General features: G+C 42.1%; 1 protein-coding gene across 1 annotated transcript in view; it reads left to right on the forward strand.

Moving 5' to 3' along the window:
* SRD5A2 (steroid-5-alpha-reductase, alpha polypeptide 2 (3-oxo-5 alpha-steroid delta 4-dehydrogenase alpha 2)) overlaps positions 1–27,822 on the forward strand; it is an 88,325-nt gene that overhangs the window by 35,183 nt on the left and 25,320 nt on the right. Inside the window, exon 2 of the mRNA XM_015408463.1 lies at positions 21,218–21,381. Within this exon, the coding sequence (XP_015263949.1) occupies positions 21,218–21,381 (164 nt within the window). The remainder of the gene's footprint in view (positions 1–21,217; positions 21,382–27,822) is intronic.

Genomic DNA, 27,822 nt, shown 5'->3' on the forward strand with positions numbered 1-27,822 from the left:
ATTGACCAACGGTTGCATTTCCATGATTTAGAGAAAACCAATATTTTTGTCTTGTCAAAATTAATGGAAAGGCAGTTCAAAAAACAATAGGCATTAAACTCAGATAAAGAGCGTATAAGACCAATCCTAGTAAAGGAGAGGATAACCGCATTGTCCGCGTAAAGCAAAACTGGAACTGCAGTCATGTTTAATTTGGGCGGGTAGCCATTAACCATATCCAAGGAAGATGACAAATCAGAAATAAAGAGGTTAAAAAGTGAAGGGGGGGACAGTCAACAACAGGGCATAGAGGCCAAGACCTTCCCCTGATGTTGCCTCCTGGCTCTGGGATGTGGAGGTCCTCAGTCACCATGGCTAGTAGCCATTGATAGACTTATCCTCCATGAATCTATCTAATTCTCTTTTAAAGCTGTTTATTCCTGTGGCCATCACTACATCTTCTGGCAGTGAATTCCACATTTTAATCACTCTCTGGGTAAAGTAGTATTTGCTTTTGTCCATCCTGAACCCGCTGCCCATCAGTTTCATTGGGTGCCCTCGAGTTCTAGAATTTTGGAGAGGTATAAAAAGTTCTCTTTGTCAGCTGTCTTGACCCCATGCACAGCTCTATAAACCTCTATCATGCCCCCCCTTAGTCATCTCTTTTCTAAACTGAGAAGTCCCAGACTCTTCAGCCTTTCCTCATAGGAAAGGTGCTCCAACCCCCTAACCATCTTGGCTGTCCTCCTCTGTACTTTATCCAGCTCTGCACTGTTGTTGTTTTGAGATACTGTCACCAGAACTGTACACAGTATTCCAACTGCAGAACGTTTGTCCCACAGAAAGGCATGACGCTAAAAAGCATAATTGAGCCTTTTGCAGTATTTGTACCATGTGTGAATTTGATTTCAAAGTAGTTGTGCTTTCCTTTTGTCCCATATCTTTTTTTGTCCCATGTTTTGAAATCAGATTCCATTGTAGCCATTTGGTATTACAGATTAATTTAAGCCTCACATTTGTAAATACCGAGTCCTAATATGAAATTCAAATCTCTTAAATCCAAGAACACAGGCTCTGGTGACCTCTTCAGGACCCTGAGATTCTTGGCTTTAAAAAAATGCACATTTATAAATGAAGCTTTGAACATGATGGCTATAAAAACTGAACAAAGTTTGAGTCCAGTGGCACCTTTAAGACCGACAAAGTTTAATTCATGTGCATGCACACATCAACAGATACACTGAAAGAGTTTTCCTCAAACCTTACATATAGGTAGAAAGAGGGTGTGTGTGTGTGTGGGGGGGGGTTAGTTACCAGGAAGGGCTAGTTAAAGTCAAGATGCATAAGTAACTGGGCAATAAGTATAGCTGAGATTGCATTAAAGCAGCTGTTAAGACCTGTGAATTAGGATACAAATACAAGAGTTAACAAAGTGTGAGAACTAAGTTTGGGTTCAGTTGCATCTCCAAGACCAACAAAGCTCAATTTTGGATATAAGTGAGAACTGAGAGACTTCGCATGTGCAGGTGCATACTTCCTCAGATAACCTGAAACAGATTTCCTCAAGTGTTTCATATGGGGGGGGGGTTTTTAGCTGCCAGGGAGGGCTAATTGGAGTCAAGATGCATAAGTACAGCTAAGACTGGAACAATGCAGTTGGTAAGATCTGTGAATAGCAACATATAGCATACAGATAATAAAAGAGTTAACAACAGACATGAGAACTAAGTTTGAGTCCAGTGGCAGTCTTAAGACTAACAAAGTTTAATTCTGGGTATAAGTGAGAACTGAGTGACTTAGCATGGGTAGTGAGATAAGAACCTGATATCTCTGTTGAGCCCTGGGGGTTCCATTGTCCTAAGAACTTGTAATTCAGTAATCTCCCATTCCAGTCTGTTTCTGAAATTTCTTTGTAGTACAATTTATTTATTCAATTTATACCCCGCCCTCCCTGCCGAAGCAGGTTCAACGCGGCTTACATAGAAGACTAAAGCGCATAAATAACAATTATAAAACAGTCATAAAATAATCATAAAACAACCCAGTTATTGTAAAGTGCTAGTAACAGCTACTTTGAGTTCCCCCAGAATTAAACTTTGTTGGACTCAAACTTTGTTCTATTGCTTCAGACCAACACAGCTACCCACCTGAGGCTATAGAAGTTCAGAGACAAGAAGCTGCTTGTGCAGGGTTTTATTCTTCACATCTTCTGGAGTGTGTCTCCCCTGGCCCCTTTGTTGTTATCTGCTACAGTTGCTTCCAGGAATAGCTTGAACTGTTTACAGCCTATTGGTGTGATTTCTTGGCCACCCTCCTTTTCTGCATGTTTCTTCCTGCAATTTCTGCACCACAGCTGCGGTGGCTCAAGTGGTTAAGACGCTGAACTGCAGGCTGTGGATGGTCGGTAGTTCAGCAGTTTAAGACCCGAGTTGCCACATGATGGAGTGAACTCCCGTCTCTAGTTCCAGCTCCTGCCAACCTAGCAGTTCGAAAGCAAGAAATTGCAAGTAGATAAATAGGGACCACTTCGGTGGGAAGGTAACAGTGTTCCGTGCGCCTTGGTGTTTAGTCATGCCGGCTACATGACCACGGAAACGTCTTTGGACAGTGCTGGCTCTTCGGCTTTGAAACGGAGATGAGCACCGCAACCCTAGAGTCGGACTCGACTGGCTTTCGAGCAAGGGAACCTTTACCTTTACCTTTAACCACATAATAATCCATGTATCTGATAAAGCAATTTACCTGGAGAGCCCCAGGCTAGCCTGATCATGGAAGCGAAGCGGGGTCAGCCCTGGCTAGTACTTGGATGGGAGACCTCCAAGGAGTACCAGACTCATCATCCAGAGGCAAGCCAATGGCAAACCACCTCTGAATGTCGCTTGCCTTGAACACCCCACCAGGGGGGAGTCCCCATAAGTCAGCTGCAACCTGATGGCACTTTCCACCACCAACTCACAAAAGCTTGTGCTGGAATAAATTTTAGTCTTTAAAATTCCACTGGAATCCTATTTAACTTTCCTCCAATAGACGAACACAACTATCCCTCTGATGGTACATATCTTGCTTTATGTCAGGTGGTCCCCAGTCAGTTCATTCTTCGCACACACTATTGGCAGTGTAATACTTTATTAAAGATATGATATTGCTGTAGGTTCAAGAACTTTTGTTAGGACTGAAGCCAACGGTGGGAAACTACAAGATATAGGTAAAACCCCAAATTCCACACATTCACACGTCACACCCAAATCATGGCATTTCTATAACAACCAGGAAAGATATATGGTTGGCCTACCTAAGCTAGCCTGGCATACAGATTCTCCAAGGACAGTCTCATGGGAAACTATCTTGGGGCTCGCTTCGAGAAAGTTACAAGCGGCTACTCCCAAGCAATGCTCCTTCTAAGCTGTGGAGTCTTGTGAGCAAAAATTCTACTTTGTGAGCTGCTGGCATGAAAGTTGTGAGCGAGCGATTTAGCTGCTGCATAAATGAGTTTGCTCTGGAACCATCCTTCCTGAGCTAAGACAAAAATGTGTGGGCTAGAAGCTAAAAAACTGAGCTAGCTCACACTAACTCGGTTTAGAGGGAACGATGCTCCCAAGCACTCCAACAACATTCACTCCCCCCCTCAGGAATGCAATGGCAGGTGAGGGCAAACGATAAGGACACAGGAAGAACCAGTAACGCTGAAATCGAAAGTAACTACAAAGCTGGTCAAATGAGCCAGAGCTTGACAGTTCTGTAGCAGCATTGGGTCATATATATTATTTTCTTCTTCACTCCTAGGTTCATAGGTCTTCACCATTGACTGAACACACAGTCAAGGTTGGCCAGGGCTCCAGTACAGCTATCTCTCCCTTTTAAAAAAATTTATTTCAAGTTTTTCTCATGAAAGAAACATTCCACTTTGATGTCTGGATTCTATACTGAAATTGTGTCTTTCCATTAAAATCTTTTCTCAAGATGTAGCATCTAGAAGGGTAAAGCATGCCCACAAATAACTTGGGTAAATACTCTTTTAAAACCAAAGTATTTTTAAATGGAAGAATAACATTCCACCCAAGCCTTTGTTCACATAGTTTTAACGAATTACTCAAGTATATGTCTATTATATTCTGCATAAGTGTTCTGTGATCCACCAATTCATCAGTACATCTCATAATTCTGTGGAAATACCCTTAACAGTGGTTGACTTTCCAAAATAAATATACTTCGGCCGCATGTCCAAAGCCTAATTCCTGAAGTGTGAAGCTTAGAGCATAATGACCCCAAAGTGACATTTTTTCATTAGTTAGTGCAAGTGGTGTGTTTATTGTCATCATCTCATAAATATTCTGTGGATACCTTTAGGACAGAAGTTACAATAGCATTTTCTTATAGCTTTGGAAGGAGACACGTGAAAATCATTACTCAATGGCCTTATGTATATTTCCTTCTAAGTGTACTTTGGAGAAGAAAAACAGTGCATTGGTGCTTATCTTCGGAAGCATTAGGCACTTCCTCTGTCCCTCGTGTTCTCTCCGAATGGTCTGAAATTTGCCTCTTAATTCATAAATGGATGAAAACAGCATGTTCTTGGTTGGTTTCATCATTAGGTAGCACAAGAAGATAAAAGTATTCACAGCATAGATGATCCGCAATATTTTTATGAGCCTGTTTATCTAATCAACTTTCTTCAGGACAAGTTGGTGCTCTGCATTTATGAATGGGTCCATGAATGGGTTTGCCCTAAAGCAATGTCTGATAAGGCAACATTGACAACCTCCCGTGAGGCCTGGAGATCTCCTGCTTTTACAACTGATCTCCAGACTACAGAGATCAGTCCCCCTGGAGCAAATAGCTGCTTTGGCGGGTGGACTCTATAGCACAGTACCATGCTAAGGTTCCTCTCCTCCCCCAATTCTGCTTTTTCCAGGCCCCACCCCCAAAACCTCCAGGTACTTCCCAATGCAGAGATGGCAACCCTAGATGAGGGTTACAGCTTTTTGTTGTTGTTGGATTTATACTTCACTTGGAAGCTTACAGTCATCTTCCCTTCCTCTCCCCACAACAGACACCCTGTGAGGTAGTGGGGCTGAGAGAGCTCTGAGAGAACTGTGACTGACCCAAGGTCACCTAGCTGGCTGCATGTGGAGGAGTGGGGAATCAGACCTGGTTCTCCAGATTAGAGTCTGCCGCTCTTAACCACTACACCAAACTGGCTGTTTTATTTCACAAAAGAACATGCCCTGGAGGAACTGTAGTTGAAGGAACTGAGGAATAACTTGATTTATAGTGTTTATATTTGTAAGCTTTTTTAGAGTGGACCCCACGTCTTCATGTATGAAAATCTGGAAAGGAAAATGTATATTGATGGCAGTGTATAACTAAAGTAATACTAAACAAAAGCTACGACTTGTTGCCAGATGGAAATGCCATTTTTCATTTCCTGTTATAATAACATGATATTCTAAAAAGCACAGACTTGCCTCCTTTCTAGAAACAAGGGGAAAATGTGGCAAATATTGGTAATTGATATCAGTATTCACCATGACACATATTCATTGTTAGGAACATGATGCATTGCATAGGATATGGGCTAGCCCAAGCCCATTGGTAATGCAATAGAGGAAGAAGAACAAGAGAGGGTTATTGAACAAATGTTGGCTGGGGATTTAGCCACTCAGGCCTGAGCAACTCCAACACTTTCCAGTAACAGAAAATAGAACACAACTTTATTAAACAGGCCGGTTTAACTAACTACACATTCTAGGCTTTCCCTCTTGTCTCCCCAGGAAGTGCTTTCCATCCAACCTTCCCGTTGACCCCTGAGCCAGAAACTATTCTCACGTCTCCCATCAAAATCATTTTTTAAAACTAAGAATAGTTTTATTCTAGTCTAACAAATCCATCCTCTGTGGTGACCAAACCTCCTGACCATTCTGTGATATGAAAAGGAAGATTCTTTTTTCCTGGAATGGATGAAATTCTTCCTCCTGCTGCTGGATGTTGTTTAGGGTTGCCAACTTCCACGTGGCATCAGGAGACCTCCCACTATTACAGTTGATCTTCAGACAACCATGATCAATTCCTCTGGAGAAAATAGCTGCTTTGGAGAATGGACTCTATGGCATTATACACTACTGAGGTCTTGTCCCTCCCCAAACCCCACCCTCCCAGGGCAACTCTACTTTGGACTGAGACAGGGATTTCATCCTTCCTCAATGGCCTACCTGCCACTGGTTCCATCTCCTCATAATCATTGCCTTGGGATATTTCTTTCTGCTTGGCTTGAAGCAGATGGACACTTTTTCACCTATGTTTCCCCTTTGGAGTGATTACCCAATAAAAGCATGGTGCATGTGCCTTCTCAAAGATGGTTCCCCGTGTTCTCTTCTCTTGACCTTTTTTTTTAAAAAAAAGTTTTGTTCTTTTATACGTTACAATCCATATAATACGTAACACAGTACAACGTAACGTTCTTTCATGTGTTACAATCCATACATTACATAACACAACATACAAAAACCAGGGAGAGTAAACCGCAAAAAGATGTGAGTTATATAACCAGCATAAACACAGCTTCTCATAATTCCAACACTGATTCCGGCTGTTTACTATATTTACCATACCATGAACCTGGTGGAATGCGCAACCCTTTGTGTAGGGTGTTTGGGACTGGTGTAGTGGAGACAAAGCAATTAAGAAAAGTTATGACGTGTTGGGGTGACTAGAGGATAGGGACTAATTATAGTTTACAGCCACAGCCAACTATGATATCGGGGATTTGTGGGGAGTATCTCATATTTCGTCATATATTTTATAATTGGTGCCCAGCGTTTTATGAACTTTAAGTGTAGTGTATTGTTTGATGTTTGGGGGTTTTGTTGTAAGTCTGCTATTTTCGCCATAACAAACTGTTCCCAAACTTTGTAATGCCACACTGAAAGCGTTGGGGGAGTAGGGGATTTCCAGAGGGCGGCTATTATTAATTTAGCCGTAGCCAGAAGTATTGCTGTGAAGGTCCCTTGCCTCTGTCTTGACGGAGTCGCATTATTTCTGGTAATGCGGAGTCGCATTACTTCTGGTGTGCAGGAAATGCGTTGAGAGGTGATCTCATTGACCCTAAGTCTCACCTCGTTCCAAAATTGGCAGATTCTTGGACAGCTCCACCAGCAGTGAAGGTATGTACCCATCTGACCGCATTTCTTTCAACATGTGGGGACATTGTTTCTATTTATTTTGAGCAGTTGATTGGGAGTCATGTACCATCTTGAAAGCAGTTTGAAATTCTGTAGACGTAGGTTGTAAATAGTAGATGTATTCACTGGTGACACCCAGATCGATTCCCAGTCTGTGTTTTCCCACTTCTGATTTAGATCTTCTTCCCATCGGAGTTGATGATTTAATTTTGTTTGATTTTCCGCCATTAATATTGCTTTGTAAATTTTGGACAGTGTTCCTTTTGGAGAGGATGGATAATTTTTGATGATCTTCTCCAGAGGTGTTAGGTCTCTCTGAAATGTTCCGATACTTTAAAGATGCTCAATTAGGTTTTTTAGTTGTAGATATTGATGCCAATGTGTCTGCACCCCCAAGTGCTGATCAAAATATTGTTTATCTTTAATTTTTCCTTTTTGTATCAAATCTATTGGTCGGCTGATGTTTGCATCTGACCAGAAGCTGAACGCGTTGGGGATCAATCCTGATGCAAACCAAGTTTGATGTGTGTATGTTGATAATTGAGAGATTCCAGGTGGTAGAAGCTTTTTTTGGAGATCCCAAATGTTTATTGACATTGTTAAAGGCATGTTTTGTTTGATATTCCTTGGCCTAAGGTGTGGTTTCACCCATAATATTTCTTGTATGCGAAGTGGGACCAGGTAAGATCCATGATGTTTGGTGATCCCGATCTAGCATTTGTATTACCTGTGCAAGTATTGTTGCGTGGTAATAGCTGCGGATGTGTGGGAAGTCCAGACCGCCCAAGCTGGAGGGCCTGTGTAGTGTGTTTTGGCTTACCCTTGATCTCTTCCCTTCCCATAGAAAACGTATTAAAGTATTTTGCCATGTCAGGGACCGCCTCTCCTGGTATGTCCCCTGGAGAACATTACGCTCAAGTGACCAACATCTACTAGAAGTCCCTGGCCCAAAGAGCATCTGGCTGCCCTCAACCAGAGCCAGGGCCTTTTCGGTCCTGGCTCTGACTTGGTGGAACACTCTGCCTACTAACATCAGGGCTCTGTGGAATCTATGTCAGGAGGACGATGCCAACCCCTTCCCGACTATACAGGAACCCTCCCTGTCAGCACTTGCCAGCAGGTGGGACCCAGCCCTAGACCCTTCCCAGGAGGTCCCGGAATACTGGCCCTACGTCCACAGAGGGGTGAAACCCCCAAGAAAGGGGGGGCAAGGACGCGGGGCAGATTGGGCGGGAAGTCAGAGACACGACCGCTGGAGGCAGGGTTGGGGCATGGGGGAACAGGAACAATTTCCCCAGGAGCCTAGGCTGGTGGCTCGATTGCTTTAAGAAGTGGTTAGTGGGTGGAACAGGTGTTGATGCTGAACAAATAAAAGATAGAAACAAGTGAAGCCAGAGAGGAGTATGTGGCGGTTCGAGAACCAACAGAGAGGAGGGAGCAGGATCCACTCGGACTCGTCTATCGAACCACCATGGTTGTGGACGAGTGCATTTAACTCGACCAACAACAATTCTGAGGCAAACCAGACTTCTGGTTGATGGCGGCACGCTTGCGGACTCACCTCCCGGACCTCCCGGGGGTGGCTCCGTGCTCTGGCAGAAGGAGGGGGCGAGCAGGCTCGTAACCCCCCCCAGGGGCCCGGTGAAAGGACCCTGGCCAAGGAGCTTTGAGGGGTAGCCTCTTCGATGGCAGAATGCCAGAGAATCGAGGCTCCCCTCCGCTCCAGTGGTTCTTCCAGCCGAGAGACCGAATGGTACAAGTGAAGCTAACCGGGTCAAGCGCAGGAGATCGGGCGTGAAAAACGATGAAAGAAGCGGGGTCGAAAGACCAACTACGAACGTGAGTCAACTGAGAAACGATTTTTAAAAGAAAAGACGCTCCCTACCCTACGCGGCGGAACGGGAAAAGCGAGCGGGGGAGGGACGCCTCCCATGTGCATAAACTGTTGAGCGAAAGGGGGGGAGCGGAAGAAAAACACGCGATTGCCCAGAAGTACTTACCCAATTGAGCTAAGCAGTCAAGCGCATATTCAGAGACTTTAAAACTTTGCGGAAGTAAACAAACGGCAAAAAAGATGGCGGGGAAGAGGGACAGAGATAAAGAGAAACTTTTAAAAACGTAACTAGAGTCCCCGAAGCCGGAAATGACCAGTGAGATGGCAAAGGCTATAGCTGAGTTCATGCGCCCCCTACTGGAACAGCTGAATAACTTCAAAGAGCAGATGTCCGTGGTAACAACAAATATTACTGCTCAACAAACGCAAATAACTGATCTGATCCAAGTAATGAAGCAGGATGCTGAGAAAGTAAAGGAAATGGCTGAATCAAAGCAGAAAGTGAAGAAGAAACTGCAAAAATTGGAAAAGAAAACTTCTTCTTTGGAAGACCAAATGCTTCAAGTGCAAATGGATAAGGCCAATATGGTTCTGCGCTTCCAGGGGGTGCCAGAGAACAGAGGAGAGAATCTTAAAGAACTTATGTGTGAGCTACTTGCCCCAGTAACAGATATAAATGTGGAATCACTACTCAATGATATGGATGTGGTTTACAGGTCCTATTCAGGATACATAAAGAAAAATAATCTGCCTGGGGAAATTGTAGTAAGATTCTCGAAGAGGCACGTTAGAGATGCTATCCTGAAAGCAGTGGCTGCAACACCTCTGAAGGCGGGGGAGAATGCTGTCAGAATGCTAAAGGATATTCCATTTGAAGTAAGGCAACGTAGAAAGAAATACAAAGAACTTGTGCTCTTTCTTCAAACAAATTCAATTGGATATAAGTGGCTATTTCCAGAAGGCATAACATTTAAGATTAAAGAGAAGAAGGAAAAGATTGATTCTGTTCTTAAAGCTCAAGAATTCCTAAAGGAACAGCTGGGAAGGTCAGAGGACGAGAAAAAAGAAGAGGACAGCAGGTCCAGTGGCAAACTGGAAACTGGTTCATCTGGCGAGGACTCTTTATCTGAGCAGGGGGCAGCAGCCCCGAAAAGTCCCTACAAGTTGCGGAAGAGAAGAGAAAAGAAGAAGGCTGAAGGACTCTGAATTGTGCCTTTGAGAACTTTGGTTCTTGGGGATGATTGGGGGCACTGTTATTGGGCAATTAAAAGGAAACTGGGAGGGTAAAAGGTTTTAAAGATTTGACAAAGTTCATAGAAAGAACAATGATGAAAAGACTGGATGTTTAAAAGCTAGTTGGAAGGTCTCCTCTTATGGGATTTTAGTCAGTAGTGGGTTCTTTGCTTTCTTCTATATATGTAGTATTCCTCTCCCTTTTTTCTGTTGTAGTTTTTTGTAGTTATAAAAAATCAATAAAAAATCCCCTCTGGGGGCTCAAAAAAAAATTCTGAGGCAAACCTGACCGACCGTCGTTCAGCTAAACAACCTGGATCCTATCCACGGCCGACTCGACCCCTCCCTCCAGCCCGAGCATGATAATCTATTACAATTCTGCAGGGCCTGCAAGGCAAAGATGTTCTGCCAAGCATACAGTTGAGGACAGCAAATGGTTTTAAACAGTTTTAATGACTAATAGTATTAACTATCTGCCTTGCAAACTGCTTCCCCTCCCCTCATTGTTAACTGTTAATTTTTAATTATAAATTGGGGGACTAGAACTGTATTATGGTGCCATGTCAGGGTTAATTAATTTATTTATTAATTATATTTTTATCCCGCTCTCCCTGCGAACGGGCTCAGGGCGGCGAAGAGACGTTAAGTTTAATTAGATCTGTATTTTAGATTATTTATTTTGATTGATGTGTTTTTATAGTTGTGTTGTGAACTGCCCTGAGCCTGCTTGCGGGGAGGGCAGTATAAAAGTCAAATAAATAAATAATCATGAACACAAACATCCTCACCAGGCTCTAAGTCTTTTCATGTTTGAGCCCCATTATGTGTGTCACAATTCCTCTTTTATATCTCTTCCCTGTGGATTTCCCACTTAATCAGTTCTTCTGTGTGTATTTACTGGGGAAGGAGCTGATGTGAGGCCACTGGCAGAGTTGTCCAGATACAACGGCCCATGAGCAACTCTGCAGGGCTGTATCCATTTGAAAGAGGGGTAGCTTTGTATTCTATCAGCCCTTTATAGGCATTCTTCATTAACTGCATCTTCACCATTTTAGCTGAAATCCTTGGCCACTACACTGATTCCCTTACTTGTGCCTGACATTTTGCCCTGGTGTCCACTGTGGACTTGGTACAGTCTCCTATGAATATTTGTTGGAAAGATCAGGCAATTTATTCTCAGCAATAATTCCTCTTGAACTGCTATCTCATGATGTACCAGCCAGGATATCTTGTTTGCGCATACCTTTTTGCAGGGCTTTTTTTTGTAGAAAAAGCCCAGCAGGAAGCCACACCCACCTTTTGCTTCTTATTCTGTTTACTTTGTTTATTGTCAAAACCCAGGGCTTTTTTATAGCAGGAACTTCTTTGCATGTTAGGCCACACACCTCTAATGTAGCCAATCCTAATGAGTTTCTGCTGTTGGGTGTGGCCTATTATGCTAATTAGTTCCTGCTGGGCGTGGCCAACTCGGGAGCCAGCCGGAACTCCGTTCCTGTGCGTTCCTGCCCAAAAATAGCCCTGCCTTTTTGTATGCATGCTTTCTGTGTTGTTTTTTTTTTTAAGTACCCGAGGGTACACATTTATTGTTTTCTTATACTCCTAAACACAGACATAAACAACTACAACAAACAACATATAAACCAAGAGACTTGTTACAGTTTGTTACTACACCTAATCCATCGCTTCATTGTTCTCTAATATTTGTTAGTATTCTCTAGTTCCATTATTATATATTACTACATACTCAGATATTATTATTACCATATCAGCTTAGTCTTTGACTCCATTCACATTATACCAATCATATAGTGTCTTCCAGGTTTTTTGAAATGTCCATTTCTTCGTACCTCTCATTTCCATAGTCAATTTATCTACTTCCGCCACTTCTAAAAGTTTAGTATTATTATTATTATTTATTTGATTTCTATCCCGCCCGCCCTCCTGTTTGGTTGGTGTTTCTTGAATCTTCCAGTATTTGGCATATAATATCCTTGCCACCATTGACATGTATACAATCAGGTATCTATCAGATTTTGTTTGTTCTGCTAGGCATAAGAAAGGTCAAAAAAGAGCACTGAAACTGCATCCTGAACTGTTGGGAATTGGGCTAAAAACTTACTCTTTGCAATAATGAGAGTTGAGCATCTAAGAAAGCTGGATTTCATGCCTAGTATCACATTCTTTATGTTTTCTACACTCCTGAGGAATCAGAGCACACCAAGTTGTGCCTATGACTCACCATACTAAGCACAATCCACCAGCCTTCCATGTGCTTGACACCCGTACCCTGCCCCGCTTTCTAAAATTGCAAGAACAGAAGATTCATCTAGTGGGCCACTGTGCAGTTAGTGGGCTGTTCTTGGCTTAGTGGGTCAAAAACTGACTCTTTGTTGCATCTGCTTGTGGCCAGGTTTCCATTCTTAAATCTTTTACAAGAAAGGGAGATTTTAATTTTGATTTAGTGAACCTTTATCATTTAATAAACCCAACTACCAAAGTTTGAATGCCGTTTCTATATTAAATACAAATCATAATAGCAACAGCCAGAGGTCATTTCGGGGGGGATCGCAGGGGATCGCAGTTCCCCCGGGTGAGGTACGGGGGGCGGGGCACATGACGAAGCCCCGCCCCCTGCTTCCGTCCGCCCCGCTTCCGGCCCTCATTCAGCCAGGAGGAGGCAGGAGAAGAGGGAGGGTAAGTTGCTTCCTCCCTGCCTCTCCCCACCCCTGCCTGCCTGGGGCCAGGGAGGGCCTTCACGGGGCTTCCTTGCACTCCTGCCGGCCTTGCAGGTCCACCGCCGGGCCCCTCATGGGGCTCGGCAATGGAGCGGCAAGGCCGGCGGCGGCCGGGACCGTTGGGGGTGGGGTGTGTGGCCTTATGACATACTTCCGGTGATGTAAGGGGGTGTAGCCTTATGACACACTTCCGGTGATGTCAGGGGGTGTGGCATATGCTAATGAGTTATGCTAATGAGCCCCCTAGCTCTTTTTCTACGAAACGACCCCTGGCAACAGCACAGAAGATTTAGGTCAATGAGTTGTCTAGAATAGTAATACTATCTACAAACTCTTATAACCTGTACTCTCAGCTAATCTAAAACACCCATCTCCACTAAAGTTGCCAGCTCCCGACTGGGGAGTTCCTGGAGATTTGGGAGGTGCAACCTGGGAAGGGTGGGGTTTGAGGAGGATCTCAGTGGGGGTGTAATGCCATAGATTCCACTTTCCAAAGCAGGCATTTCTCCAGTGGAACTGGTCACTGTAGTCTGGAAATCATGCGTAAGTCCGGGGAGCTCCAGGCCCCACCTGGAGGTTAGAAAATAATAACAATAAAGCACCACGTAATGAACAATAATACAATCTTAGATCAACTCAATTTTTTTTCTTCCAATATATTGGTATTTATAGTGCTAATTTATTATTACACAATCACAATAATTGCAATGTAAATTAAATACAAATCATTCAAGAAATTTTTTTCAAAAGTAGATTTGCCCCATAGGGTTATAAATTGACATGAAAGTCTGGACAAAATGAAGATGCAGGAAAATAGCAGTAAGACAATAGGAGCCATTGTTGATTTGTTTTTGCTGCCTTCCTCAGGTGCCAGCTGTGAATCTTGTTAGGCTGAGTGCCATGTTTTTGTAAATTTGATTGGCGATTCCCTCTATTTTCTAAGAGCATTATTTGATGAATATACAATATATAACAGACTAAAAACATTAGAATAATATGTTTCTTGTATTCTTTAAGACCTGAGGAAGGCAGCAGAAATTAGTCAACACTGGATCTCATTGTCTTACTACTATTTTCCTGCATCTTCATTTTTGAAGACTGCTTTAAGATTTTACTGCTCTGGTATTTGGGCTATTTATTCTTTACTACTCTGCTACCCGTGCTTCGCTACGGTATTTAAGTTCCGTAAATCCAGTTATAATATTGATTATGTGAAATTTGAAATGTGACATTTGTTGTAGGAATTCTAACAGAGAAGATTGTAGTGTAAGAAATTAAGTGAGACATAACGTACTTTTTTCCCCCTCTACTGAAGGACCTCTCTCTAGACCACATTGGAGGTTCTGCCCTCAGGTGCTAGGATCACCAGGCTGCTTGATAAGCTCACTCTGGAGCAGGCCACATAGAACTGTCCACGTGAGAAGCAGTTGTCTATTAAGTCAAGTCCTGCCACCTTCCACGAACATGATGGCCTCTCTACTTGTGTTCCTGGATTGTTTTGCTCATATGGAGACTGTGTTGTTCTGAGCACCTCAGGGTGATCTTGCTGGTACTTGGCCTGTGCAGCTCAGTGCACTGCAGGAGTACTATGTGCAAATGTCTTTGTTGCATTCCTAAGTTGCCTCCTCCTTGTAGCGTTGGTGTATCTGGCCCGACGTTTGCCAGGAGCTTTCTTGGGGGCAGTAAGAGGTGAGAGGTGTGAGGGAGTGGTGATGTGGTGGACATTTCTTCAGGTTCATGAGGGAGGCACACATCGAAATGGCTTCTAGAAATGTCCTTCACTATTTCCCCATAAACATTCATACCCTGGCCCTGCTCCTACACCTGACAGACACCGGCCTGTCTGATGTTGGGGAGATTGTATTTAAAGGCATTGGGGAGGCTGGGCCAGCAGCAGTGCTAAGGCAATCCTGCTGAGCAAACCTCCCCGGCAGCTGTAAGCATCCCACCTCCTCTCCTACACCTGACAGGCAGCTGCCTGTCCAGTGTAGAATGGGGAGGTGGTAGGAGTATTAGAAGCCACTATGGAGGCAGGGCTGGCAGGATCACTAAGGCATTACTGCTGGGGCAGGCTCCCTCATGGCTTTAAGCACCCTGCAACTGCTGCTGCACCTGACAGACAACCGCCTGTTAGGTGTTGGAGGTGGGGGGAGTGTGTTGGAAGCCATCCCACCTCCTCTCCTACACCTGACAGGCTTTAATCACCCTGCAACCGCTGCTGCACCTGACAGACAACCACCTGTTAGGTGTAGGAGGTGGGGGGAGTGTGTTGGAAGTCATCAGAGAGGCTGGGCCAGCAGCTTTGCTTCACCTCACAAGTGGTTCTTGGCCACTCCTGATTTCCTCAACTGTCCTTAGCTCTCTGCAGTCCCCTGTAACTGTTGGTGGGGTTTTTTTTACCTCAAAACACTGAGCTCTGAAGCTGACCAATCAGAGAGTGGGGGGTGCAGAGAGGCAGTCACATAGGAGCCGCATAGGAATCAATGGGGGGAGCCCGTTTTCCCCCTTTTGACCCACTTAGGGGTCGAATTTCTAAAAATCCCTTCTTAGCGAGCACCTACGCCATGGTAGAAGCGCTTTCCCCAAATTTGGGTTTCTAGGTCCAGCGGTTTGGCCTGGGCATTGATTTTACGGTTAGGGGACTTTCTTTTATATATATAGATAGATTAATGACTATATGTGAGGAAGAAAAGTAATGGAGAAGGGGAAAAGGCAAATGCTAAGCCCATTCATTTCAAAAGATGTACAATGGATTTTTAAACTCTGCTTAGAATGGGACTTAGTGGTATATCACTTTGAGGTCAGGAAGCAGTTTTCTCCAGGCCAGTTTGGCCAGGGATCCTGGAGGGTTTTTTGCCATCTTCTGGGCATGGAGCAGGGGTCAGAGGGAGTGTGTGTGGGGAGGAGGTAGTTGTGAATTTCCTGCATTGTGCAGGGGGTTGGACTGGATTACCCTGGAGATCCCTTCCAACTCTATGATCCTGTGATTCTATGGTACAGTAGAAAGTGCACTCCATATCACCGTGTGTTTGGAGCTATAAAGCCTTGCTTAAGGAAACATTACTTGTTTAAACGTAACTACCTAAAAAATCCCTTTCAACCACAAGTGATTCATACCCAAGGATCTGAATGTTTGTCTTTAAAGCAGTTATGCTAATTAATGTTTGTAATCAGCTCCATTTGGCAGAGCACATCCTTGTGAAGAAGGGCTTTAAAGCCTTAAAGGTATGAGAATATTCCTTGCTTCAATCAATTTTCTGAGAACTTTGATAGCTAAACCAGTCCAAATTTGCAGTCCAATACTAACACATCTATTTGGAAGTTCCATTTTGAAAATTACATTAAACTGTTTTGTTTCTTGTGAGAGAACATCCAGCTGTTAGACTTGAGATCCTCGTCAAGCTGCTGATAAGAGTAGAAAGGCTGATGGTCTCATTTGCAGCACAAGTAAAACTAAACTTTTATTTTTGCCCTCTAATGTAAAACCTGCCTTTCTCTGCATATGAGGGAAAAGATTGTGGGTTACATCCTTGTGCCGTTCCAGAAACAGGTCACAGCACAATGATATAACCATGTTATATATTGTCACTAACAGTGGAGTGAAATACCTTATACAGTCCCATTGGCTGTAGCCAACAATTGGTTCTTCTTTGCTTTGGAACGTCTAGGGTTTTCATTTTCCACATTGGCCCCAAGTTTTGATAAGTTCTTGATTTAGGGATGCTTCATGTGGACACTGTCTCCTCCAACCAAGTACTCCAACTTCCACAGCTGGGAAACCTTTTCCTGACCCTGAGTTAATGGGGGGGAGGGGGAATCAATCCTTGGTAAATGCCTGTTGAAGGGTTGCAAGCTGGGGAGCCCATGGTGCAAGTTCCAGACTCATCTGGACTTGGGTACCATTTTGTGGATGAACCCTGGCAGCATGGCCATAGCCTGCTGCACCCATAATCAACATTGTTGGTGGACATCTCTGCAGCATGGAATGACCTTGGTGACATTTGTGAGCAGGCAGCCTGGATGAAGTTGGAGGCTGGATTACAACACATGAAGGTTAGGCCAGGGATCACAGGAAACAGACATGGACTCTGTCACAGAAAAGGCGGGACTAGATCCATTTACCAGTTGCAGATTCCTTATGTGAAGATCTTAGAGAGAAAAATCAGTTCCTTGTATTTTCCCTTCTATATGTTTCCTAGGTCACCTAATCAAGACAAATATCAGCAATATCAAAACTGGGAATTCACCGATTCAACATTTTTTCACGTATCCTATGATATCACAGCAAATCAACTGCCATCTAAACTAGTTTCAAACTGATTCAGTCAAGTCCAGCCCACAATAAAGAGCTAGCTCAAACATTTATACATTTCTAATCAAAATTACTTATAGTGATACTAGAGCATTATGCCACGCTTTGGGAAAGGGATTTGGGTTCAGAAACACCAGCTGAAGTGTGGGAAGCCATCTGGAAGACATATCCCTTAAAATAAATTTCTGCAGCAATAAGAACATATTGCACTGAGGGCATCTCCAATAAAAAATATAAGACATTCTATTCACCAGGCTGGAGATGCTATAATAACATAGGTTGATAGTTTCCCATGTGATGGAGCTGCAAAAAACAACACAAATACCTTCAGGCAACAGCTATATGATGAGATAAAATGTTGAAATTGAATTTAATACATGCCAAATTGGCTTTATTAAATTTACTTGCAGAAGAATTTGGCACACAAACCTTTAATAACATTTAGTTTAGTAGCAGCACAATCTGTCATATCTTGACATTTCAACACCAGAAATCTATAGCAAAAATTACAATCAGCATATAGTATGAACATGTGGAAAATCTGTAATTACCTCTCCAAATTAGCAAAAAACCCAACAAAGTGCTGATGCTTTCTTTATTGCTTATAATCCATTTCTGTATTTTGTATTTTCTGTATTTTGTCAGCTCACATTCATTAGCTCTTTATTATTATTATTATTAAAATTAAAATCATGTAATTTTCCTGTGCTTAAAAAGGTAAGAGGAATGCCAGTGATCTCAGAATCAAGTCTTCTGATTGGGTGGAAGATGGGGTCAGAGGTTGTTCACAGATCCTGGGAACTTCTGCAAATAAGGGCCAAACTAAATGTTACTTTTTTGGCGTTGGGTTTGGGTTTCCTTAGTCCAACTTGTGTTCCCTACAGTCGCACAGCGGCTGCAAGGAATGTCATTTTAAGGATCGGGGGTTCCTTTATTCATTTGCAACTTTGGCTTGGAGAGGGAGGGGCTTCTGCTTCCCACTATACCATTTGAGAAGCTGAAATGCCCCTCAGCAGTGAGTTACTTACATAATTTTAGAGCAGCATGTAGAGTATTCGGAACATAAATCACTCCAAGGTTATGTAAGGTCCCTAGTGGAGGCAGGATTTCAACTTTTTAAAACAATGAGAGGGGAGGCAGGAGCCACAGTCAGCAACACAGTCCTAAGTGGAAACGGGATCCCTCTGATCTTTAAAATTATGTTCCCTGCAGCTGCTGTGTGATGGCAGGGAACATGAGTCGGAAACCCAGACACAACTCACTAAAAACCATAATGTCTGGAGGGCCTAGGTGGGAAGATTTATCTAAGAAGTAGTCATAGCTGCATAATCAAAGAACACCAGAAATAGATACAAATGGTACTAATTGGAAAGCAAGAAGGATTAAACTTCACTAGAGGTTGTTGTCACTGGGATCTCCTTTGTTAGGCAGGAATGTGACAAGACAAGCAGGACCTTAAGTGTCGAACCTCTTGTCTGCAGTTGCGCTAATTTCTCTATTAGAACACAATACATTCCTACAAAGATAACTCTTTGCCTACTTTCCAGGGGAAAGAAAGATGTCAGAGCCTGTAGAAGTAGATTTAACTCCAGAGATCAAGTTAACAAGGGAATATCTCCAGTTCTTTCACGTAGTCGTATTGGTGACCATTTGTCAAATCAATCTGAGAAGGATGCAGGAATAATTGTAACAGTGCACATCAGAAATTCAGTACTGTTGCATATACAGAGGACCAAAGATATGTCAGTGGCTGACTTAAGTGAAAACTGCCCAGTGCAACTTGCAGATTTTATTTTTGTAAAAAAGATTTGTGATCTTACATAAGTTTACAGATACCAGTAGACTGCTCATGTGAGCAGTATTTCAGTACAAGTCACTCTGAGAGCCAGCATGGTGTAGTAGTTAGAGTGTCGACCAGGGACAACCAAGTTTGAATCCCAGATCTGTCTTTAAAGCTTGTCAGGTGACCTTGGGCCTATCACAAACTCTCAGCCTACCCGATCACATAAGGCTGTTGTAAGGATAAAGTGGAGGAGGGGAGAACAAAGTGATGAGCTGTTTTGGGTCACCATGAGGGAGAAGAGAGATATCCTATATATATAATTGCCCTACGTATTGGCACTTCCCGGCTCTCCCATTGGCTGTGCTGTGCACTCCATCAGCCATTGGCCAGTCAACTGCCACTCAACAGCCACAATTGACTGGGTGCTGGGTCCAATCCTCTCCCCCGCCCACTGCCAGCCTGGACACTCTTCCCTGACAGAATAAACTGCCAAAACAGTTGTGACTCCTGACAAAGATGCTTCTGCTTCTGTTTGGCTCCTCTGCTGCAGGCTGGCTACTGAGGTGGGCCACCGGCTGTCAGACCATTCTCTTCTCCTTCTGCCGTGGGGCTAACTTTTCCCTCAGTGGCTGCTGCTAAGCAACCAAGCTTGGTTCTGTCAGTAAAAAGGCAAAGGCAGGACGCTCTTTCCAAGCCTCCTTTGGCCTTTGTGGGGAACTCATTGGGGCCAGTCCTGACTAGGGTTGCCAGCTCCAGGTTAGGAAATTCCTGGATATTTTTTGGAGGAGTCTACGGAAGCAAGAGTTTGGGGAGGGGAGAGACCTCAGCTGAATAGGATGCCATAGAGTCCACCCTCCAAAGCAGTTATTTTCTCAGGGGGGGGAGTTCAGTTGTCTGGAGTTCAGTTGTGATACCCAGTGATCTTCAGGCTCCACCTGGAAGTTGGCTACCCTAGGTGTAGCAGTTAGCACTTCAGAGCAGGGTCTGCCTGACCCAGGTTCTTGCTGTGGAAGCTGAGCGGGTGATTTCGGATCACACAGACTTTCAGCCTAACCTACCTCACAGGGTTGTTGTGCACATCAAAAGGGGCAGAGGAGAATAATGTGAGCGGCTTTGATCTCCCGTGTGGAAAAAGACTGTACTTTTCCTCCTGGGGAACCATTGCTGCCAATCTCTAGGTGAGGGCTGGAGATCACTCAGAATTACAACTGCTCTCCAGATGGCAGAGATCAGTTCCCCTGGAAAAAATGGTGGGCTCTGTGCCATTATACTTTGCTGAGGTACCCCCCCCATGACAGCCAGTGTGTAGTAGCAGTTAGTGCTTCAGAGCAGGGTCTGCTAGACCCAGGTTCTTCCAGTGGAAGCTGATTGGGTGATTTCAGTCCACTCACAGACTATCAGCTTAAGCTATCTCACAGGGTTGTTGTGCAATTCAAAAGGGGGGGAGGAGAATGATGTGAGCGGTTTTGGTCACCACCATGAAGAAAGACTGTACTTTTCCTAGGTAGAGGCTACAGGGAGGGGAGAGGAGATGGAAACCTGAAGTCAGAGGGGCAGATAACGGTATGTTGATGGTTGGCTGGGAAGGAGATAGGGTTGCCACGTCCAGTTTGGGAAACTCCTGGATATTTGAGGGGTGGAGCTTGGAGAGGGTGGGGTTTGAGGAGGGTGGGACATCACACAGGTACAATGCCTCCACCCTCCAAACCAGCCATTTCCTCCTGGGGAACTACTGCTGCCATTCTCCAGGTGAGGGCTGGAGATCACTCAGAATTAAAATTGCTCTCCAGATGGCAGAGATCAGTTCCCCTGGAGAAAATGACTGCTTTGCAGGGTGTCCTCTGTGTCATTATACCCTGCTGAGGTTGCTTCCCCTCCTGCTTGGGTCCCTACTACAGAGAAGGAAGACTGTACTTTTCCTAGTTAGAGGCTGCAGGTGTGTGTGTGGGAGATTGAAAGCTGAAGTCAGAGGGGCAGATAAAGGTAGGTTGATCGTTGGCTGGGCTCCAAACCAGCCAGTTCCTCCTGGGGAACCGTTGTTGCCAATCTCCAGGGGAGGGCTGATGAATGAATTTCCTGATACGTGGTAGCATACTGAGACTACTAGGAAACTGAAAATCTATTTCACTTGGTATCAAATTGTGTCTTTTTTGTCTCCCTCAGGACATTCATTTACTCATTACTCACAAGAGGCAGACCTTTCCCATTGCAGACACTGCTTTCCGGCATGTTGTTCTGTGTCTATAATGGCTTCCTTCAAGGTTACTACATGGTTTACTGCGCTGAATATCCAGATGACTGGTGCAATGACATAAGGTTTACATCAGGTAATCATAGTTTCTGGGTGTCTGCATTGAGCTCCACCAAAATCGTCTCTGGGCCTCTGTGTCAAAGTGTACCCCTTGTCAGCACATGATACTAGTTTAAATCCCAGGGTGGAATAATATGGCTTGATCAACAAAAGCAAATGGAGAACACTTTGCAAGATGTCGAGGGATGTGTTTCTTTTACTGAGACTGAGATGCAGTTGAATTTATTGTGTACTCAAAAAAACATATTCTGTGTCAAAGTGTACCCCTTGTCAGCACATGATACTAGTTTAAATCCCAGGGTGGAATAATATGGCTTGATCAACAAAAGCAAATGGAGAACACTTTGCAAGATGTCGAGGGATGTGTTTCTTTTACTGAGACTGAGATGCAGTTGAATTTATTGTGTACTCAAAAAAACATATATTTTTTTTGGTAAACAAAATTTTATTTTCATAGGAAATTCACCATTTAAAATTTAAACATTTTCACGTTTTCCATTGTTTACCCTCTTCCCCTTTCCTCCCCTCCCTTCTGTGGCTTCCCGCAATGCTTCCTCCCACCCATTTTATACATCATTTAGTTATATCATTTTTTATATCATAACAATTACAATCTCCAGATAACATCATTTGTCTTAATATTGATCTAAACATATTAAGTTTTGTTTCACATCCCAGTTCTTTTCCAGATAAATTTTAAAGTCACTCCATTCCTCAAAGAACACATCATCTTCTTTATTGTTCAATTTTTTTGTAATTTTGTCCATTTGTGCCATGAACAGAACTTTTTGTATCCATTCATCGATCTCTGGTACCTTCTCTGTCTTCCAAAATTGGGCATAAATCATTCTTGCTGTTACTATCAGGTACCAGAGTAATGTCTTTTTAGTCGTATTAACTTCTTCCATTTTAAGTCCCAAAAGCAGAATTTCTGGAGCTTTCTTAAAAGAACATTTCAAAATTTTTTGCATTTCATTGTGGACTTTTGTCCAAAAGTCTACAGCTTTCTCACAAGTCCACCACATATGGTAAAATGAGCCCTCATGACTCTTACACTTCCAACACTTATTTGACATATTTTGGTTCATATTTGCAATTTTCTTAGGCGTCATGTACCACCTATACATCATTTTATAACCATTCTCTCTTACATTGGTACAAGGCGATATCTTAATAGAATTCTTCCACAAATACTCCCAAGTTTCCATAGACACTTCCTTATTCATATTTATAGCCCATTTTATCATTTGTTCTTTAACTTTTTCATCTTCTGTATACCATTTTAACAATACCTTATACATTTTAGAGATATTTTTCCCCCTCCACTCTCCCATACATTTTCCATCTCATTTTTTTCATCTCTAAAACCATAATTTTTTTTGTCTGATCTAAAAAGATCATAGATCTGCATATATTTCAACCACTCATATTCATATTCAATTTCATTCTGCTTTTTCATTACCCATTCTGTTCCCTCTTTTTTAATTAAGTCTCTATATGGCAACCAGTCTTTACCTCGCTGTCTTGAGTAAGATATCAACACTTCTACTGGTACAATCCACAATGGTCTTAAGTCACTCTGGTATTTCTTATATCTCGTCCATACCATATACAAAGCTTTTCTCACCAAGTGAAGTTTAAAAAAACTATCCATTTTTATCTTGTCATACCATAAATATGCATGCCAGCCAAATCTACAATCATGTCCTTCCAACCCCAACAATCTGTCATTCTCAAGCTTCACCCATTGTTCCATCCATGTTAGACAAACCGCTTCATAATATAGTCTAAGATTTGGCATTTGTAGACCTCCTCTTTCTTTGGCATCACAAAGTATTTTCATTTTAATCCTTGGTTTCTTGCCCGCCCAAACAAATTTTGACACTTCTTGTTGCCACTTGGCCAACAAATCCGTTTTATGCAGAATTGGTATTGTTTGGAACAGGAACATCAAACGTGGTAGGACATTCATTTTTATAACTGATATTCTTCCCATCAGTGATAAGTTCATTTTATCCCATTTCTTAAAATCTTGAGTCAGCTTAGTCCATAATTTCTCATAATTATTCTTATATAGGTCTATATTTTTTGCCGTTAATTCAATTCCAAGGTATTTTGTTTTTTTAACTACTTCACATTGTACCAGTTCTTGTAGTTCCACTTGTTTTTGTTTGATCATGTTTTTACATATAAGTTTTGTTTTATTCTTATTTACGTAAAAGCCGGCCAATTCTCCAAACTCCTTTATTTTTTGAAAAAGCAATGTCAATTTTTCTGTTGGGTTTTCCACCATAAACATTACATCGTCTGCAAATGCTCGATATTTGTATTGGTGTCCTTTATGTGTCAAGCCCTTTATTTCTTGATCGTACTGTATTTTTTGTAAAAGTATTTCCAATACCCAGATAAATAATAACGGTGATAACGGACAACCTTGCCTTGTTCCTTTCTGTACTTTGAAGTTATCTGTCAGTTCTTTATTCACATTTATTTTAGCTCTTTGTTCAGAATAGATAGCTTCAATACAATTTCTAAAATGTTGTCCCGCTTCAATCTTTTCCATCATCTGGTGCATAAAATTCCAATTAAGATTGTCAAAAGCTTTTTCTGCATCAACAAACAGAAAAGCTACTTCTTTTTCTGGGTGCTTTTCATAATATTCAATTGCGTCCATTACTATTCTTACATTGTCTCTAATCTGCCTTTTGGGTAAAAAGCCCGCTTGATCTTCAGAAATTACCGTTTGTAAATAGTTTTTCACCCTTTCTGCAATAATTTTTGCAAAGATTTTATAATCGTTGTTCAAAAGAGATATTGGCCTGTAGTTCTTTACATTTGTTGAATCTTGTCCTTCCTTTGGAATCAAAGAAATAATTGCTTCTTTCCATGAGTCCGGCACCTTTTTGTTTTCTCTTATTTCGTTGGTTAAAGCTTCCAGGACCGGGGAAATTTCTTCTTTCATCTTTTTGTAGAATTTCGCTGTAAATCCGTCCGGCCCAGGCGCCTTCCCCAACTTTGTCTCTTCTATTGCCTTCATCACTTCTTCTTTTTGAATTGGACCATTTAATAAATCTTTGTATTCCTTACTTATTTTTGGTAGTGGAATCTCCTTTAAATATGTTTTAATCTTCTCAAGATCAACTCTAGTTGTTTGGAATAGTTTAGCATAATACTTGAAGAAACATCTCTTTATTCCATTAGGATCAACGAACTCTTTTCCATCTTCTATTATTTTGGTTATCATTCTTCTCTCTCTTCTAGCCTTAAGTTGCCAAGCTAAGTATTTTCCCGGTTTGTTCGCCCCTTCAAAAGATTTCTGTTGTAACTTCTTTAAATTCCAATACATTTCCTGATTCCAAGTCTCATTCAGTTGTTCCTTCAGCAACTTTAATTCTTTAATAATTTGCTTTTTTCCAGGCTTCTTTTTTAATTCCTTTTCTTTCTGAGCAATTTTTTCTAACACTTCTGTTTGTTTTTGAAGTTTTTCCTTTTTTTGCTTCACGTTTTGCGAGATGAGAATTCCTCTCATCACCGCTTTATAAGCATCCCATACAATCTGTATCGGTGTTTCTTTATTTAAATTTTGTTGAAAGAATTGTTTCGTTTCTTCCTTTAACATCTCAATTACCGTTTTCTTATCCAACAAGTCTTCATTAATCCTCCACAGAAAGGGTTTTTTCCTTTCTGTGGAACTCCATACCACCGGATTGTGATCTGAATTACATCTTGGCAAAATTTCAGTCTTATGTGTTTTCATTGATAATTCTTCAGACATCCAAATCATATCAATTCTGGAAAAAGAGCAATGTCTATTGGAATAAAAAGTAAAGTCTTTCTGCATCGGGTTCCATTTCCTCCAAACATCTTCTAATTTTTCTTGCTTAACTAATTCAAAAAAATTCTTTGGCAATTTTCCGCTGAATTCGTTGTCCTTTTGTGGTTTTCTGTCTAGACGATCTATTGTCCCATTAAAGTCTCCGGCCATAATAACTTGCTCATAAGTCAATTGTTGTAATTGGTCAGTTATATCCTTAAAAAATTTTTCCTTTGCTCCATTGGGTGCGTACACGTTGATCAACAATGTTTTTTTCTGCTGAATCATTAATTCCACACCCACGTATCTGCCATCTATGTCCTTAAAAATTTCTGTAGGTTGTAACTCCTTCTTCACATATGTCACAACTCCTTTTTTCTTGTTTGAGGCCGCAGAACAAAATTCAATTCCAAATAAAGCATTCTTTAAATATTTTATATCCTGTTTTCTAATATGTGTTTCTTGCAAGCATATCACGTTGCATTTCTGTTTCTGTATCCAATGATTGATTCTTTTCCTCTTGTTTGGTGAATTTAATCCATTAACATTCCATGACAACAATTTGTACTCCATTATGCGTTTTATTTTAAAGTTCTCCAAAGACGTCCGCATTGTCCGCCTTAAATTTATAAAAGTCCATCATCGATCTGATCTGAATCCTCCCACCTTGATACGTAAAGGATAAACCTTGTGGAATCTCCCATCTATATCTGATGCTCAAAGCTCTGAGTTTGTCCGCCAAGGATTTATACCTTTTCCTGTCTTGCAGTATTGTTCTTGGGAGTTCTCTCATCACCATAATTTTGTTTCCCTCTATTACAAAAGGGACGTTGAATTGCTTCTTGAATATCTCCTCTGTTATTGATCTTGTTACAAATTGTACAATTACATCCCTTGGTAAATTCTTCTTTTCTGCAATTCTGGAGTTCACTCTATAAATCAAATCAAAGTCTGAGTCCATTGACCCTTCCTCCTCGCCCAGAAAAGCCGTTATCACTTCCATCATTTTTTCTTTTAAGTTCTCATTCTCTGTTTCCTTAATGCCTCTGAATCTCAGATGAGTCTGCATCCTTCTGAACTCCATCATTGTCTCTGATCTTGTAATTTGTTGAGTCAAAGAATCTTGTTTCTCTTCTATTTTTTGTATCTTCTCCTCTGTCTCTGTAGTCTTGGTTGCATTTGCTTGAACATCCTTCTTAACTCCTTCCATTTCTTGCTTGATTGAAGTTATTTCTGTAGTAACCAATTCCTTCAATGCTGTTATGTTCTTCTCTTGGACTTCTTCTAGATGTTTCAGATGAATCTGAGTTTGCTTCTCCAGTTGGTCCCCCAATGTTTTTTCTATCTGCTCCCCCATGGCTTGTATTGCCTCTGTCATTCTCTTCTCCATTGCTTCCATGGAGGCCAATCAACTTTTTTCTCTCCGGAATCGGATTTCTGGGATTTACTATTCATTTTCCGCTCAACCGCTTAATTCAAATTAGCTCAAAACTCAGTTCAGGTAAGCGGCACGTTTTTGTTATCTAGCACGTTCAAAACGGGTTTCGCATTGCTTCTTTTAACTCACAGTTGTTGTCCTTCTACAAAGAGGTCGGCTGACGAAGAATTTATGCCGGTAATCCGGCTCGATCGGCCACTATAGAGTTGCTTGGCACTTGCCTTCTTCGTGGGAGGAGATCAAAGCCCAATTCAGCTTCTTCCGAAGCTGGATTACGCCAACCTCACACTCCCTCTTAGGCGCCGCTGCCTGCTTGTCCCCCCCCCCTCGCTGGGGAGTGATGCGTTGGGCTATATGTTGCCCAAACTGTCGAAAGTGGCCGTCGCCCGCTTCGCACGATCGCGAAACGCTTCAGTCCTCCATCTTGGCCAAACCGGAAGCCTGTACTCAAAAAAACATTAGAGGGAGCTATTAGCACATTTGTATCTGTTTTAATGATGCTCTGGTGCTTTTGGAATGAACCAGTTCATTCTGATAGTTATGAGTAACAGTCAAGACGACTCATACTTTTAGTCTGACAGCAAAATAATTATATTAATGATTTCACATGTTTCAGTAAATATTTAGACTGTTAATTTTGCTCCCTTGTAGTTCACTCTGTTAACTTTCCTTGTCCTCCACTAAATCACAGTTCATGTGTAAAGACATGTCCTCAAAAAGGAGCAGATATGGGTTTTTAGGCTTCATTTCCTAAACAGACCCTCATACAACGTCTAGATTGAAAGTGTCCCTTTCCACACTTTTCCATGCTCAGAATCTTCATCCAATCCAGTGTTTGGGTAGTTTATAATTTTGTTGGTCCCCCCCACACACACACACACTATTTAATTTAAAGTCTGAAGAGCTAAGGAAGGGGAAGACTTCATGACTAAGACAAGGGCCAAAAACCGAGGGGGAAAAGGGGGGGGGAAGGAAACTCAACACAAAATCTAGCTGTAATCTAAGAGGGTCAAGCTAACAAATAAATTGTTATAAAAATACAAATATTTATTGTGGTGTACACATAAATAAAAAATACATAAGGTTAAAAGAAATAGTCCAAATATCAGACTCTTAAAGTTTATAACATTCAGAGCTGCTATTTATACATGTCTAAAACAAGGGCCAGCCAATCAGCATGGTGTAATGTTTAGATTTTAGAAGTG

This window comes from Gekko japonicus, unplaced genomic scaffold (genome assembly GCF_001447785.1).
Source record: "Gekko japonicus isolate JY-2015 unplaced genomic scaffold, Gekko_japonicus_V1.1 scaffold897, whole genome shotgun sequence".
NCBI classification, from domain to species: domain Eukaryota; kingdom Metazoa; phylum Chordata; class Lepidosauria; order Squamata; family Gekkonidae; genus Gekko; species Gekko japonicus.